Genomic DNA, 18,509 nt, shown 5'->3' on the forward strand with positions numbered 1-18,509 from the left:
AGGAGGAGCTGTGGAGGTCAGAGGTAGCAGGCCCAGCTGGGCCGCGGAGGCAAGGCCCAGGAGGGGGAAAAGAAAGTGGGCAGGGGACAGAAGTGGCAGTGGGGAAGAGAGGTGGCTGGGCCCGGAAGCAGAGACTGGGGCAGAACGGGGGGGGAGGTAACTGCCGGCCCCATAGAGCGCCCGGATGCTCTGTGCGGGGTCAGCTAGTGAGATTGAAAAGCTGATGGCATTCTTGTTCTTCCTTTGTTGCAGATGCTTTCCATTTTACCAGGAAGAATCCTCCAGCTTCTAGAGTTCATCAGGTTTTCAAGCAATAGGGTATTTACTGTTGCTTACATTATTAATTCTTCAACTTATTGTGGAAAGCTAACTTTGTAAGCTTTTTAAAAAATTCAAAACTAATCCAGTGCTATTATTAATCAATCCAATGCTATTAATGACTGTTGCTTTTCAGTCTTGGCAGAATAACTTGCATTCTTAAGCATATTTCTACAATCCTATCAGATCGGGGTGCACAACTCAAATCACTTTGAAAGCCACTTACTAATTTATCATCATCATCATCATCATCATCATCATCATCACCATCATATTTTATTAGTTCATTGACCACAACAAAGCAATAGAAAAGAGAACACAAATAGCAGAGCCACAAGATTACCACACCAGATTAATTGTCCAACATGACAATTAATGGTATTAACAGCAAGATTTAACTGCTTTCCAAGTGACAGTATATTAATTCCTTCAAAACAGTATGCAAGTACATGTTCAGTGGACCTCTCAGGCAGAGATCAAATCAGTAGCAACACTAAACTCTTCCCTGCATGCCTGTTAAAACTGCAACAAATAAACATATAAGAGATTCAATCGTGCCTGAATTATGGAGGCATAATCTTTGTACCACTGGGATACCTCTGAAGTGACTTTCAGGAAGCAGAGAGAACAAAGCATTAAAACTGATCAAAGAGAAAGCAATTAGGTATTTCAGCATAGATAAATATATCAGGCAAGAGCACTTTTATTTAAGTGCAGGAAGCTCAACTCGTTGGCCAGTGGTGAACAGACACACTGGGCTGAAGCTTTCACAGTCTTCCTTTTAGTGTCCAAAATCCTTTGTGCAATTATGCTTTTAGCATAAACAATGTCAAACCTAAGAGGCAAAGATGGGGAAAACCCCTTCTGTGACAGATCTTGTATTAATTTGAAAGTGCCACATTGCTATGTTAACCATGGAAGAGTTTTTGTTACAATTTATTTATATCTATTTATTAAACTGCCCCCCCCCCATTTAATTATCCTCCCTTTTCTCTGTGATCCATAACATGCTTGTGTGCATGCTCCAAAGTCCTTCTCTGCTAACAAGAGATAATCTATATCTGTGCCATCCCAGCTAGAGATGTGGTAGATGTTCTGAACCAGTACCTGGAGACTGTGAATCATTGGATGTGGGCTAACAAGCTAAAATTAAATCTGGCGAAGACAGTGGCTGGGTTCACACATGACATAGAACCTGCTTGCAAAGCTGATGACCAACTTGTCTGTGACCATCAGAACCCACACCAAGGCAGGAATGAGAGAGTCACTCAGAGTGTGAAACCTAGTTGTGTAACCAAGATTTGAAGTTGGTTTGCCAAATTGAGTGCTGCTTGCTCTGAGGTGCATGCTATTGTCTCTTCATGAGCCTCTGGTTCATTTCTGGCAAGCCAGCCCCCTTTGCATTTGAGACCAATGACTTCAAGGCGGCTGATGCAGGGGAGCTTGCCTGTCATAGGGTAGGGCAGGGCAGGACAGACTGGGAGACAGCATGGCCAGAACCTAAGGGGTATACTCGTGAGTCAAATGGGCCGTAACCCAAAATTTGGCTTTTAAAAAGCCAGTCTGGGAGATGTGGACAGAGGGTGTACCTTTGACTCAACTTGGCTACTTCCAATAAACCAAGACGTGTGATTGTCTGCAGCTCCAGCTTCAAGTTTCCTCCATATCTCGGGGGCACGGAGGAAGAACCTTAGGTGCTTGGTGAAGTTGTATTCCCTTTTGTAGCAAGGATCCCTGGAATTGTTGTGAACTACACCTGATTTCGCACTCTGTACATGCTCAGAGGGAAAGAGGGAAAGTCACATCATACACAAACTGAATTGGTTCTTGGAGATGGTGACCATGTAGGATCTGAGCGCGCAAACAGAGATAGAGAGAGACACACTCAGAAAGTTCAATGGGCTTTATTATAAAAAGTTGCTCATCAGGATGAAATAATCCACATTAAAAACATGTTTCCGATTCAAGGTGTAGTGTAATGTGCCTAACTAACATATGTGTGTGCAAACAGTAATTACAGATATCTAATAATCTAACAAATCCTAAATAAAACATTTAGAGAGAAGCAGAGAAAGGAGGAGGAGGAAGGGGGGGCTTAGGAAGGGGGTAGCAGGGATTAGTAGGAAGGAGGGAAGAGGGATCCAAGGCTTGTGGGGAGGCATATTACCCGGATCAGAGGCTTGAGAATGGTGGAGCTTTCAGCTGAAGGAGAGGAGCTTTTGGCTGGAGACAGGAGCTTTTAGATCAAGCATGCAGTTTGCTCAGAGCACGGCTGAGAGTCAGAGCACCATGGCTGGGGAAGTCTTGACTTCTCACTTCGCAGCAGAAGTCACAAACAGTCCCTTCTCCCATGGCAAGAGTTCCTGCCTCTAGCCCCGCGGCTTGGGCAGCAAACCCATGGATTGCTCATGAGCAGATCTTGCTTGTAGGCACAAGATTGCTTGTAGGCAAAAGACTGCCTGTAGGCACAAGACTTCCCTCTGCCATGTCCAGAGACTCCTTCTTATAGTGATTCCATCCTTTGATGTTCATTTGAGTCTTCTGGATCACAAAAGGCGTCTATCGTCTTTTAATTATCAAAATTAGCTCAGGATATTTGGTCAGTCCAGGGTAAACAGGGTCTCTCCTGTTAGCAGAGTATTGTTCTGTTGTCATTCCCCAAAACAAATCTACATCTTCTCCTGCCTTGTCCCAAGAATGTTAAAAGTCAGGAGTTAGTGAAAGAGTTAATTCTATTTGTGTGAGACAGCAATTAAATTACTTCTTGTGTACCTCTATCTAGTGTGTAATTATAACAAAAGAATATTTAAAGTAACATCAAAAGGGGTACATGTGTGAGGCAAGTTAATCAACACATTTGACTAAGGCAGAAGCATCCTGTCAGTGAGGTAAGGGGATTACTGGACAGCAGGTTAATTTCAGCAGTGTGAGACTGGTAATTAAGCCTGACCCATTGCGTCTCTTCTGAGTTCCACAAACACTGATAACCAATGCTAGATTACCCCTGCCTCTACAAATCATTTACCAGGCAGTCATGAGATCTGGGCATCATGTTCACCTCAAGTTCGGGCATTTAATTGAACTCTTAATATAAAATGAAATCAGACACAGGCCTGAATTCCATATACTTCTGGGCCAGTACCTCTGGATCTAATGTTGGGGTGTCCAACAGAATGGGTTCATCTAAATTGGTGAAGCACATGAATGGATGAATGAGATTCCCACACACTGAAGGACCATCTTCTTAGTTTAAGCATCCTCCTTGACCCAGAATTACACCAGGATGTCCAACTTTGGTTGGTGTGCCAGCTGCACCTGTTACTGGACCAGAATTGGGGGTGGTTTTTTTGTTTAAATTTTTTTTTTAATATCCCGCTCTTCCTCCAAGGAGCCCAGAGAGGTGTACTACATACTTAAGTTTATCCACAAAACAACCCTGTGAAGTAGGTTAGGCTGAGAGAGAAGTGACTGGCCCAGAGTCACCCAGCAAGTATCATCATGGCTGAATGGGGATTTGAACTCGGGTCTCCCCACTCCTAGTCCAGCACTCTAACCACTGCACTACGCTGGCTCTCTTTTGGTCAAGTGATCCATGCTACAAGTGATCCATTGTTACATCTCAATGGATTACTGTAACACACTATGAGGGGCTGCCCTTGAAGACCCCCCAGAAGCATCAGCTGGTCCAAAATGCAGCCATTTGAAGCTCTTCATGGATTAGGACCAGGATACCCGATCACCTTTCCCCACATGAATTATTATTATTTGGGACATTTTTATACTGCCTTTCTGCCTTGACAAAGGCACCCAAAGCAGTTTACAATATTAATAGGAGCAAATCACAGAAGATCAATAAAATGTCTCAGGCTGTTGGTCTTTTCAGAAGCTGAGGACAAGAGCTCCTGGCCTGGGTGCATCCTTTCTTGCCTTCCTCTCAGGGCACACTGGTCTTTCAGTAGCCCTGGGAAGGTTGGGGGGGGGCTGCCCCAACAGTCCCCACAGGCCAGAGCTGGTCTCTATGGGAGCTGATGTTATGCTCTCCCCTGGCCTGCCTGCCTTCCTCTCAGGGCACACACGATTCTGCCCATCCTATAAGAGTGAAGGCCTTTCCTGTGTGGGCCACCTCCATGCGAGGCTTATTTAGCAGTCATGTGGGCATAGGGCTTTCTCCTTGGTGGCCCCTTCCCTCTGGAATGCTCTTCCAAGGAAGAGTTGGTTGGCTTCCTCCCTCCCATTTTTATTTAGGGGAGCTTAAAAAATAAATCAATCAATGAAGCTGTCCTCATGCACAAGCAAAACCAGGCTAGGGAGGCCCAGCCCGGTTTTCCCCTGCGTGTGAGAACTGCTGGGAGCCATGTGGCTAACCCAGTGGCAGCACAGCAGCAAACCTGCAAGGGAGCCCCGGCTGTTAGCTCGGGCTAAAGGCACGAACGCGCCATTACCCTAGGCTAACTGATCATGTGTTGGTGCCACCCATTTGATAGATGCAGAAAAACCTCATAACTCCATCTGTGGAAATATATTTATGGGTTAGTTTCTAATACACTCTACATGTTTCTGTATGCTGACACACAGAATAACATTCAATATGAATAATTATTAAATATACTCTGGATAGACACTTATGTAATTAAAATATAATTAACTGTAGTTCAATTACAAGGTTTGGTACGTATTTTATTAAAAATGCAAGCTACTAGAGACTAGCTCAAAACAGTGCACCATCAAGGCTATAATTACGGGCTTACAGGTGCTAACTCAAATCTAACACAATTATTTTTAAATTTGTCAAATGTAGTCAGTATTTCATATGAATAGCCTCAGTGGCTTATTGTATTGGACTTTGTATTAGATAACTTTATCTAATTATCATCATATGGAGAAATGCTTATTTGATTTGACATAGACTCCTTAAAAAGTACCATTTCCCATTGGGGGAATAAAACGCAAAGACATTTCCATTTTGATAGACATTATATTAAGTCCTGCAGACAAGTACTTGCTTTTCCTGATGGCAAGAAATACATTTAGGTAAAAAACTTAATGATTGTATAGTACTTTCAGAAGGACTTAGAAACGTTTCACAAGGGAAATGCCAATGGAATACTAGCTAAGGCCATATAATATTTCACTTAGAAGGTTTGTAGGGTGAAATGTTAACATGCTGTAGATGGAAATGTTGCCGTCCATTTATACTCTTATTCCCAACTTTGCTAGCTAGTGCCAAAATAATACAACCAGAGACACAAGGCTATATTTTTTTCTGTACTACAACTGGTCTGTATTGGTGGTGAAAAGATTCCCCATAATGAAATTGCTGTATAGTTGTGTTTATTTAGCAATGCAACGAGAAAGCTACCACTCCAGTTACAGAGTGCAGAGTTTAGTTGTTGCATGGAGATCACTGTAGAGTCTAAACTGTGGAATGCACTCCCTGCAGAAATCCGCAATTTGAATTCTTTATTGGCCTTCAGGAGAGCCCTTAAAACCTATCTGTTAGGCCTGGACTTCCAGGGTTTTTAAATAGTTGTAATTGGTTTTCATGTTGTAACCTGGTTTTCAGGATTGTTTAATTGTTCTGATTGTTTAATTGCTGTTTTATGATGCTTTAATTGCTAATTGTTGTTGTTTTACATTGTTCTATAATTTCTGTTTTAATTGTTAACTGATTTTAATAGTTTTGTATTAATTGTAAACTGCCCTGAGCCATTTTGGAAGGGCTGTATAAAAAGTGAACAAACAAACAAACAAAATTACTTAAACTAGTTTATTGGTGAAGTACATTTGGGATGCCAAATGTACTAATGTACCAAATGTACTAATGGTGCAGCGGGGAAGAACCTGCCTAGAAAGCAGGAGGCTGTTGGTTCGAATCCCTGCTGGTGTGTTTCCCAGAATATGGGAAACTCCTATATTGGGCAGAAGTGATATAAGAAGGTGCTGAAAGGCATCATCTCATACTGTGTGGGAGAAGGCAATGGTAAACCACTCCTGTATTCTATCAAGAAAACCACATGGCTCTGTGATTGCCAGGAGTTGACACTGACTCGACGGCACAATCTTTCTTTTTTTACATTTGGGATAGGAAAGACCTATCCTATCTATCAGCTACATAATGATGAACAGGTAGGGTGAGAGAGAGAGGTTTCCATCCTCTCTAGGAGGAAAGGAAGAGGACTGACTCACTAAAGGAAGTACCTGAGGAGTGAAGGCAGGGGTCATAGAGTAGACAAGCAGGGACAGGTAGGGAGACCTTCACTAACTACCTCTACTCCCAGTGCTCCTAGTGGTCATTAGGATAGTTGGTGCAAAAGTTGGATGCACTGGAATTCCATCTCCAACAACTTGTATACAGCAACTGTTGAAATCTAGCATTAGACTCAGAACAGTGCCCTTCAAGGCAACAATTTTATTTTGTTTTTAAGAAGAAAAGACCAATGTTACATAAAGAAGTGATCCTCACAGTTGCTGCAGAAGGCTCCCGCCATCTGTGGGGAGGAAGCCCCAAAACACTTACCTCCCCGCAGACGATCACTGCCTTCTCTCTGGGTGGCCGTATCGACTGCCCACACGATTGCCAGCTCCGTCACAGAGCCGGCAAGGAAGGCAGGGATCGGAGGCTGCACGGCCCCCAGAAGTCCCAGGATGCTCTGCACGAGTGCACAGAGCATCCTGGATAGACCCCCAAGCCCATGGAAGCACACAATCCACCATACAGGGTTAGCGGAGGGGTGGTTTTGCTGGTTTGCTGCCGGGAGCTCCCATCACAGCAGATGACCAGGGGAAATCGGGTTAGGCTCCCTTAGCCCAATTTCCCCTGGTCGTGAGAACAGCTTCAATGAATGGTGCAATAAACCATGGTTTAATTCAATGGTGAATGTAATCTGTGCCTGCATGCTTCTTCTATCTCCTTTGCTCATATTTACTGCAATTAGTTTGGTTAAACCACAATCCTGTTTTGTCTGAGCCCAGAGCTGCGCTTTAACAGGAGTTAACATAACCATGATCAAACTCTGGTTTAATTGTGGTGTGTAAATCACTTTTAAAGCACAGCTCTGGGTTCGGAATTTGGATGAGCTGTGCTGTAATCAGAATATGTCAATGTCATGGCTTAATGACAAAACCAGGGAGGCAAGGAAGGTGAAAGAGTCCATTCATGATGTGGTCCAAAACACCACAGTTTATTTAGTTGTCTGAAATCACCCACTGAATTGGCACACTGCCAGCTATGAACATGAGCAGTTGCCAAATTCTTCACTTTAAAAAAGCATAAGCAATGGCCAAATGATTGGCTTTTAAGTTCAATAAGAAATATTTGGGTTAAAATTTTGCAGGAACGTGAAGGCAGAAATTGTATAATATATGGGAGTTTTTGTGTATATTCTCAGATGCTGAAAACTAGTTTTCTTGAGATCTTTGTGTGCTTTGTCTAGTAATGGTAAATAGTAAAGCAAAATTCATTTCTAGTGTGCAGGTCCCTCTCCTCCTGTAGGCCCTGTTCATAAATGGGGCACAGCAGGCACTTATTTGAACCAATGCTTCCTTGATATCTAAAAGATCAAAGCTACATTTTATTGATTGCAGGATAACATTGCTCAGTAGTATCTAGATGTCATGTTTCCAATGGTTTTTCCTCCCTGGTCTTCCCTGACTTTGACAGTAATATTATTTTTGTGGGGGGAAGCCTACTTTTTTTTTATTTGCAAGAAAATGGTGCTGAATGTCAGGTCACTGAAGATTATTCTAAAGCTAAGAATTACCCAGTAATTCTGGCTGGAGAATTCTCAGATGGCTGTTGTGGCCTGGAAGGAACCCTGGTGGAAACCACCTTTCCAACAACAAGGAAAGGTTCCAACACCACTGTGTGAAATAGGATGGTGAACTAGATAGGCCTTGATCCAGCAAGGCTGTTCTTATGTTCTTAACCTTTAAACATAGGCTAGGCCTTATATGACACTAGCTTTGCATTTATTTGTTCACACAATAGACTAAGTGGCATTAGTAGTGTACCACTGGAGGACAGTACTCAGGAACACTAAAAAAAGATGTGCTGTTGCTCCCGCAAAAGTCTGCCCCAATGTCACATTACCACCATTTTCAAAGTTATACAAATGCCATTTAAATAGAGGAGGCAATTAAAAAACCACCTACATACATCACAGATGACAGATGAGCAGGGGGGAAACTTGATGTGCAGATATTGTAATAAGATATATGCAAAGTTAGAATGGAGAAAACACGCTTGTCTTTATTTCTCATATATGTCAATTATTTACTTTAGCTAACACACAAACTCTGAACACCGCACAGAAACACTGAACAGTATCAACTGCCTCCAAAAATGAAGCAAATAAAATAAAGCCTTAAAACCAATGACTGGTTATGAAGGTAGAGGAGTACGAGAAAGAAAAATAGCATGGTGTTCCCATACAAATGGAAACAGAATTAAATAATGAGACTATATACTGTAAATAATATCAAAGTTATTAAAAGTTATGTTTACTCCAAAAGATAAACAGAAGGTGCATATCATTAATGGGAGCAATCTAGAAAGTTGTTTTAGGCATAAACAAGGACTTGCAGATATGAGGAGGATATTTGTTATGGTTTGAACAATAATCCTGCATAACTGGCTGACCTCTTCAGTAAAGGTGCAGAGGCACTGTGTGCAAAGCACCTCAGCAGTGTTTAGTAATTCAAATAAACATTGCCCCGGTCTGCTGTGTGTGGGGGATTCTGTGACCCTCAGAAAAATATTTAGAGGTGTTAAAGAGCGTACTATCAAGAGAAGGAGAGTTCAACAAAAATTGTCCCCCCTCTCCACCCATGCAGTGGGATGCCAGATTATTAAATACTGCAGAGGCACTTTGCACACAGTGCCTCTGCACAGGCAATGAGGACATCAGCCACAGATTGTAAAAACTCCTTTGAGAGTAAACAAGAGTTTGCTCTTTAGTGTGGAAGGCTACTGTTCAAAAAAGTAACGGGAGGCTTGCTGAATATCTTGCTACTTTCTGCATTGGAGGCAACATTGATTTCCATATACATTAAGCATGTGCATTCAGAGTGTGGCTTTCCTTATTCAGTCTGAGCAGGATCTAAAATTAACTGCGCAGACATAAAAAATGTGTGAGTGAGCACACACGCATATGACTTAGAGGGAACACTGGTTATGGGTTTATTCTTGGTTTGACTGATGTATTGTTATGTGGTCTCTGTTGCTAAGGGAGTCGCTAAGGGTGTGGCTTTAACTGGGAGGTTAGTGTGGAAGGAAGGAAAAAACACAACAGCTGGGAGAAGAAATGTGGAGCTGAAGGTTTTTACATTTGACTGAGGATGGACAGAGAGTGCTGGTGAATTGCTGGGGAAGGAACTGTTGAAGTCACCAAGAAACCCCAGAGAAGTTGGTGGGCCACTGTGTGAAACAGGATGCTGGACTAGATGGGCCTTGGGCCTGATCCAGCAGGGCTGTTCTTATGTCCTTAAGTGCTGAAAGGGAAGAAACACACACAAACCCTACCAGAATAGCATTAATAGGAGCTTTTTGAGGAGATGCCTCTTTTTGAGGTAACAGAGTCAATATAAGAAGTTACAGTCCAGCTTCCTGCTGTCAGAAAAAAGTAAAGAAACAAAGTTGGACAGGTAATGATAGTTGTAAGTAAGCAATTCTGAGTGGGGGGTGGGAATTGGCAGCTGGATCATAACACGGGAAGTATCTGGATCCTCTTAGTTGAAGCCACAGCCTTAGCAGCTTTCCAGGAAGGCACCTGGGACACACATTATTCCGCAACCAGGGACAAACCCCAGAGCCCAAACCAGCTACTGAGGAAGGAAGTTACTGAGGCTCTCCACACAAGCAGTTTCGTGGGGAAAGCAGGTCGGGCACCTCCCAGCCCACAGGAGTCCCAGAATGCCCCATTCAAATGCGCGGGGCATTCTCCCAAGCCCCCCAACACCAGAAGCCTGTTGTTGCCTGTTGATGAGAAGGGGATGTGGCTGAAACTGGAGAGTTTTGTTCTAGAAATGCACGCCAAACATCTGCATGCACACTTGACTGTGGTTGGGGATTTCAATTCTCGGGGTGGCCCAGATGATTTCACTTTGTTTAGAAAATTTCACCAGTTCCCTCCATCTCTACCTATCCCCGCCCCATTCCTCATGAGACAGTCCAAAGATGTAATATGCAATGCATATTAGACCATATTAGACCAAAAAGTTTAGACTTTTTGTTATGATGTTATAAGGCAGAATTATTTTTACTTAATGGTGCAGTCTCGTCTGACTGTCCTGTGGAATTTACTCCTTGGTCGGGTCCGAAACCCTCACTGCTTGACTATGTAGCTATTACTTATAGCTTGGCCTCATAGGTGAGTAATTCTCAAATTCTCCCCCGCTCTGAGAGTGATCACTTCCCGATCCTTTTGACTCTCGGGTTGAAGGGTGGGGCACACCCAGTGGGTACTCAGGAGCCGTGCCCAGACCAGGGCTAAGGTAAGATGGTCCGAGGCTTAAGCTAGGCAACGTACTGATGCACTTAATTTAACTAATCTTTCCCGTCTCCACGACGTAATCATTGCAGGGTCTGCCACTTCTCTGACGAGATCTGTGCTAGACAGCTATGAGAGCATTTTGTCTCTATTGCTCCCTGTTCTTGTTGATTTGTCTCCTCCATCCAGCAATTGTTTAAAGTTCTCCCCCCACCCAAGGTTTGACAGGGAGTGTGTAGCTGCAAAAAGAAACTTAGTGCTCTTAAGTGTTATGCCAAGGGCACATCTAACATTACTACTCAGGAGCTCCACGCTAAGAAACTACAATATAAGCAACTATTAAAATTTAAGAGATTCCATTTAGTTAAACGCAATTGGGCTGAATTAATAGAGGCCACTAAATCCAAAAGCTCTACTATATTCTGGAGGCTAGCTTCACCTGTATTAAATAGAGCTCCTATACCTCCTCCATTTATTATATCTGCAGAGTTATGGGAAGGACATTTTTCCAGTTTGTATAAGAAACTAGATGCAGCAGTGTGTAACACTGATTTAAATATTGATGATTTGCCTCCCTGGGAGCCTATCTCCTGCATGGAGGTTTAAAACCTCATTAAACAATCTAAAAAAGCCAAAGCCCCAGGAATTGACTGTATTTCCATCGAAGTTTTGCTAGCAAATTTGGATTGGTGGGTTCCGATGCTAGCTTATCTCTTCACGTACATAGATTTAACAGCTGAAATACTGAAGGATTGGGGAGTAGCTATCTTAATCCCCATTTATAAAAAAGGGAAATGTGATGATCCTGCTAACTATCGACCCATAAGCCTCTTAAACATAATCAGCAAACTATACGCCAAACACCTACTAGGCAAACTGACCGATTGGATGGATAACAATGTTTTAGCTTCTGAACAGGCAGGCTTTAGAGTGGGCCGGTCCACCATAGAGCATGCTTTTATCCTCCAGTTTTTAGCAGCCAAATACACGCAAAACCCTGGCTCTGCTCTCTACGTAGCCTTTATTGATTTAAAGTCAGCTTTTGATTACATCTCTAGGGAAAGACTTTGGATGAAACTGAAAGAACTATCAATTGACACCCGCCTTCTGCTATTAATTATTAATCTACACAAAAATTCTTGTTTAAAGGTTCTATATACCCTGAGAGGTCATTTATCCTCAAAAATCTCCACCTTTAGAGGAGTAAGACTGGGCTGCATACTAGCACCTATTTTGTTTAACATCTATAATAATTCTGTAGTGTCCTGTCTTTTGACTCCTGTCATTCATCCTCCAAAACTGTCCAATAGACATGTTCCCATTCTTCTATACGCAGATGATATGGCCATCATGACTGAGACACCCATAGGATTAAAATGTGCCCTTGGTATATTATATGATTTCTGTAGGGAGGAATCCATTGAAGTCAATTATCACAAAACGAAAATCTTAGTGTTCGCCAAATGTCTCAGTTGTGTTATGCAGGGGCACAAAATCAAGCAGGTCAACTCATTTAAATATCTTGGAATTGTTTTCCAGTCTTCTGGCTCGTGAAACGCCCATTTAAATTTGTCCATACAAAATGCTCAAATTTCTACAAATAAAATAAAATCATTCCATTTTACGAGAGGGGCCTCATGTATCCCAGTGGCGATTAAGTTATTTGTTGCTAAAGTCTATCCCTTATTTTTTTTATGGTGCCTAACTGGGGCCTCCTAGTAATTTTGGCCCGCTGGGAGCTGTACAGTCTAAATTTATTAGAGCCATTCTTCAAGTTCCCCTCTGCATTCTCAACTGTCTTATTAGACGAAAAGTAGGTCTCGCTATGGTTGAATCGGGTTGCTGGACCTGTATTATAAAGTTTTGGTTAAAAATGGTTTTTGCCAATGTAGGCCTGGCTTCCTTGGTAATGATTGATGACTTTAATTATAAGTGGAAGACCTTGGTTAAAAATAAACTTTTTCAATTTGGGGGTCTCCCATGAGGAAATTCTTAGGACATGATCAGGCCTAGCAGGTTATTAAGCAGCATATTGCCGATACAGAATTACAAGTGGATACAGCCTGTCTAAGGAGTGGTATCTATCTGAGGAAACAACTTTTTAATTCCAAACCAGCAGCATATTTAGATAATATTCTTATCCCTAAAGTTAGGTGTCCATTTACTCTTGCCCGCCTAAACGCCTTTCCGACAGCTGTTAGGAATGGTAGATATAAAGGGATTCCATTTAATTTAAGGATTTGCCCCTGTGGAATGGGTGTCATAGAAACTACCCCTCATGTTATTTTATATTGTAAATTTTATAGTGATGCTCGTTTAAAACTAATTTCTCCTCTTTTGGGGAAGTTTCAGGTCACTCCGATGAATTTTATTTAGAGTTTTTGTTATCTAACCTTTGTAAAGAGATCACTTTCAATGTGGCTGGGTTTTGCTACATTGTTTGTATTATATGCTCTAGCCTTGTGTAATTTTTTGTGTGGTACAGTCTGATCTACGATTGTAATAAAGTTTATCTATTTGTCAGCCATTTGCTGTTGTGTACTGGTAAGACGTTACACTTATACGAGAAGCACCATTTTGTACAGCTGAAAGTAAAATTGCGTATGAAATACCCATTATTAAACATTTAGACATCCAGTTCCATATTTAGTTAACATATTCTCTACAGCCTCTACAAGAATGTGGGGATGAGGCACCACAGTGGGCAGCTCTTGGGAATGTTTTAATGCTGAAGGGGCCTAATCTCTAAAATCTCACTGTGATCATGCTTTATCATCAGTCAAAAGAGCAAGTTATTCAGCCAGTTAATACTATTTATCACTGCCATTTGTTTTTTAATCACATATTTATTTTTAGAACTAGAATATTAGTTGCTTTCCTAGCAAAGGATGACAGAACTGTGACAAAAACAACACCAAGGTATGGATACCATCTTGGTCCAAATTCTGTTTAGTGACACTATTCTCAATGTTGTACAGCATCACTGAAAGGAGGTAGTGCCCAGTACGACTGCAGTCCTCTGCACACATCTGGACATAAATTCTACTGAACCCAAGCAGGTCCTACTTCCAAGCACAAATACTTAGAATCAGGCTGAAAATCTATTTTTATTTTTTATTTTTACATACTAGTGGTAAATGAGTACCCTCTGACATAGCTTTGTGAAATGACACGATAAATAAAGTAGCTAATGAGTACTACTGAAGGAACTAACTTTTTTTTTTAGCCATGCAGTGTAAGAATAGAAACTATATTTATAATCAAATCCAGTATTTAAAAAGAAATCCAAATAATGTATGTGTTCATTTAGAAAAGAGTTGCTTTTCATCATGTTGCTACTGGCAACGTGTTCCAAATCCATTTACCATATTATTTTCTGGCCTTGAGAAAGGTGCAAGAGTTGATAACCATGACCATTATAGTTTACATCAATAAAAACCTTCAACAAGCTAACTTCTAACACACCATCTCTCATTAACTGTTCTATTAATGGTGGAAGGCATTATTTTATCAGTTATTAAAAGCACAATGCAGTATATATTTCTATAAGCAATATATCACTAAAAGCAACAATTATATAGCATAAATATATAATTATAACCATTTTGGTGCAAAATTATAACTAGTGAAGTGAGATTGACTTAACCTTATTGAATAACTGCATATATTTAACATTACAATATATCAAAACCTAAGAGTAATTCCACGTATGTTTGCCATGTTCTTGTCCAACAGCATTATTAAATAACCCTGTGACACTAATGAAGTTCTGCACACAGAATCCTGGACATTGAAACACAAAAAAGAACTGAGATTTTAAGAATACTCGTGGCATGGGTATTTGAGAAATAGTGGCCAGTGTAGTCTAACACTGCGCTGAAGCACCAGGGGTTTCTATCACGTGAGGAGGGGGACACAATTTTCAGCAGTCTCCCTCAGCGCTTTGTTCTGCAGCTGGCTGTGACTCCCAAAACTATGCCCTTGATGACTGGGTTACCCTTCATTTCAGAAAACAGGAAGTTGCAGGAGGATCATAAAAAATTGTGCCCCACTTCCTATGTGACAGAAAATCCTGGCCCACTGGTACAAGATTAATCTGGATATTGGCCAGTAAGAGTAAATTAGTGCTATAATTAAGCAATGGTTAGTAAACAAACCCAAGTCTTGTTTTCTCCTGCTCACAACTGCTTGTCTGCAAACCCCACATCTGAACTAAAATAATGTGTTGAACACTCATCCTGTCTTATGAACTGAGAGGAAGAAAGCAATTTGTGCCAGAACTCTTAAGTTACACTCTATGTGTTTCTTGGCATGAGTATTAATATTCATAGCTGGAAAAGTGATGTGCAGTGATCCTTAGACTTGGCACTAATTCACCTTATTTGAATTAATCCTGAATGTAACAAGGGAGTCCCACTTCTTTGAAATTTTAATGATCTTAAAATGCCAAGAGAAACGAATGCCTCCTCTACTGCCAAACTGAGGACATCAAAAGTTAAGCCCTGGGAGATCATGATTGCACCAGGCAAAAATGGGAAGGAAGTTAGTCCCACCGCCCCACTATCAATCACCCCCTTGTGCCAATGATCACGGTTACAGTGCCATTTGTCCAAAGTGGGCGGCAGCGTAAGCATGATTTTGGCAAATCCATAATGCTGCAAACTGGTTGGATGCAGGCTGCAGCTCATGGATTCTCCACGATCACGGTCAAGGCACTGCCCCCTTTGGACAAACTGCACTGTAACCATGATCTTTGGCAAGAGCAGGTGGTTGACTATGGGACTTCCTCCCACTTTTGCACACTGTAACCATGAGTGCTCAGGGTACTCATAAGATCTGAGAGAGGGCTTTAGAAAGAAGAATAAATTATTTTTAAAAAGATTGCTGGATCAAATATAGCAAGAAACAAAGAAGGCTGTTGGACATAGTTTTCAACAATCCAGCACCATTACTTTGAGAAAACCCTTTAATTTAATTTAGAAAGCTGGACTAACAAACAAACAACAAGTTGTCCTTTTTATTCCTACAATTGCTTCTTATGAACAGGACGGTGTCCAATATCCATCAGCACAATTGTGATAATATAAATTACATTTAAAATGTTATATTTAAAAATTAAACTCTAATACTCCAAATTCCCACTAATTTAGCAACACACAATTAATAACCTAAGTACAAAGTGTGCCTAATGGCAAGGAAAAATTATTTCCTCAAACTGTACTCATAACGTTATGTACTATAAATATACAATTTTATATGAAGCCAGTAAACACTCACAATGGATAGATTTGGTCCTTAATGTAACAGAACTTGTTCTTGTTTTTAAACATATTTTCATTATATTGGTAAAGGACTGAATCTGGACAGACAGTGTACATGTCCAGAGAAACATATACCTGCCTGGAGGTTCCAAAAGTCAGTAACAGGGGACTGAGCTGAACAATAAGAGAGCCATCTTGTTTGGAAGCATTTGGACAACTGTTTCACAACGCAAGTATATTCAAAGATCTCGCAGTGATAATTATGCTGAATACACCTTAAAAAGGAGTCAATTTCCCTTAAGAAATAGTAATTTAAAGTGGAATTTGAGAAAACATCCCATGCACACACAAAATACAAAAAGGTGCCCATTGACCATTGTGGTGGGAGCTGAGGGAGTGTCAGTTCTCAGGATTTAGAACAGCTTTCCTTATTGTACAGTTCACTCTCAATAACATCAGTTAATTAAATACATACAGTGGGACAAATAATTGAACTGCTGCTATTATTCAGTGTTTTTTTAAACCTTGCACCATTATGGGATTAACCATATACCATTGAGAAAGGCTTCCTGCATGTATCTTAAGAACAGCTTTACAAACCAAATGAAAAAAACTATCTTCCTTTAATGTTGTTTAGAGATACATTGTCAGTATATTGCACTGAATTCAAGATAACATTCATGAAGTGACTTCAAGCCATTCATTCTTTTTGGCTACAATATGATCAGTCATATCTTTGGTACATAAATCTAAGCTTCAAATGCCAAATACACAACTACGGCTACCAGCAGCCAACTTTTTTGTTTTTGTTTACAGTTATGACTAAAAAGTTGTAATAAAAATATTGCAGAAATTCAAGCCTTTATGGAATGATGAAACTATGAACTAGGATCATCACACAGTTTCACTGCATAAACAATATTAGTCTCCTCATAAAAAAATAAATTGTTTTAATTACTCTTTATTGCACCAGCAATTGTCTTTTAAAATACTCCCCTTTCATGTCAAACACTAAATGAATCCTTTTATAAGCAAAATAGAAGGTCTTCCTCTAAAATATCAAGCAGAGATATGGAAGTGCACCATAGAAAAAAGAAGCGCCCCAATGGATGACACATTCAAATATCACAAATGATAAAAAATATATCATTGTCACAGCATTTACATGATTTTTTAAGCTTTCAAATAATCACTTGTAGACACTTGTGTTAATATCAGCCCCGATGTCAAGGTGTTGGAGCAGGAGTCACTTTAAGACTGTTAAGTGCTGCGTGGATTCTGAAGTGTAACCGGGATTCCATGGAATAGTCCTTATAATTGTTTCTGCAAAGTAAAAAAAGTTAGGCAACTTGCTTTTTATTTAATCTCTCTTTTTTCTGGCTTTTACTTAATCTATTTTTTCTCCTGTGCTGTTTTCATATAGTAATACAAGTTGGAAAGAGATTGGAAAATAATGGAATAAATCTGTACAGAACCATTACAGTTTTCATGTTCATGGTTCTGCTCTAAGTAAATCCTGTAATAGAAACTAATGTCCCATTATACAAGCCAGGCACTGGGAGTGCCTGGTTAGGAAGTCCTCTCCCCCATATTTTTATACTGCCCAAAACTCGCGTCTCTTGGCAGTTTACAATTAAAATCATTTAAAACATTAAATCAATTAAACAATTAAAATCATTTAAACATTAAAAGCATTTAAAACCAACATTAAAAACTAAAACCATAAATCTAATTAAAAGCCTGGGTGAATGAATGTGTCTTCAGTGCCTTTTTAAAAGTTGCCAGAGATGGGGAGGCTCTTATTTCAACAGAGAGCTCATTCCAAAGTCCAGGGGCAGCAATGGAGAAGGTCCATTCCTGAGTAGCCGCCAAATGAGTTGGCGGCAACCACAGACAGACCTCTCCAGATGATCTTTTTAAAAGGTGGTGAGGCTCATGGTGAACACAACATGCCTTCTACTGACTTAGAGAATTGGTCTATCTGGCTCAATCCTGCCTATTCTAACTGGCAGTGGCTCTCCAAGCCTTTCCAGCTCTACACAAGGATTGAATACTTCTGCAAACAAAGAAGTGACCTACAGCTACAGCCACTCCCCTCCGTCCTCTCTGCTCCTCCTAATCCAAGTCTGAAGAAGCAAAGGTATTCTTATAGCCCAGTATTCTGTCCAGCTGCATTTTGGCTTGCTCTGTGCTGGAATTACAGAGAAGCTTCCTGCCCCTGCTTTTGATGGTTTCACACAAACATTTTTCTGTTTTCAGATGTTAGTAGTGGTCAGTGTGTTTTGGACTATTTATGTGCCAGATTTTTGTTTTCTAGCTGTACCTTAAGCCATTCTGGGGGTACATTTTAAAGCCCTCTTCAGGCCTTTATTTTAAAAAGGAGATGCTGTACTTGTACCCAAGAGCATGCTGGCAACAGCAAGCCTTGCTCCAATGCCAATGC

At 40.8% G+C, this 18,509-nt stretch overlaps 1 protein-coding gene and 1 long non-coding RNA gene across 5 annotated transcripts in view; one reads left to right on the top strand and one right to left on the bottom strand.

The window, feature by feature from the left end:
• Positions 1-250: 250 nt before the first annotated feature.
• Positions 251-18,509, top strand: part of LOC128342923 (uncharacterized) — a 37,230-nt gene continuing 18,971 nt past the window's right edge. Inside the window, exon 1 of the long non-coding RNA XR_008315248.1 lies at positions 251-318. This is a non-coding gene — a long non-coding RNA (uncharacterized LOC128342923). The remainder of the gene's footprint in view (positions 319-18,509) is intronic.
• Positions 8,547-18,509, bottom strand: part of TTC39B (tetratricopeptide repeat domain 39B) — a 136,628-nt gene continuing 126,665 nt past the window's right edge. For all 4 annotated transcript variants that reach the window (XM_053291116.1, XM_053291115.1, XM_053291119.1 and 1 more), the window contains one exon: positions 8,547-17,389. In XM_053291116.1, the coding sequence (XP_053147091.1) occupies positions 17,293-17,389 (97 nt within the window). In that variant the 3' untranslated portion in view covers positions 8,547-17,292. The remainder of the gene's footprint in view (positions 17,390-18,509) is intronic.

The sequence above is a fragment of the Hemicordylus capensis genome, chromosome 2 (genome assembly GCF_027244095.1).
Source record: "Hemicordylus capensis ecotype Gifberg chromosome 2, rHemCap1.1.pri, whole genome shotgun sequence".
Taxonomy (NCBI): Eukaryota; Metazoa; Chordata; class Lepidosauria; order Squamata; family Cordylidae; genus Hemicordylus; species Hemicordylus capensis.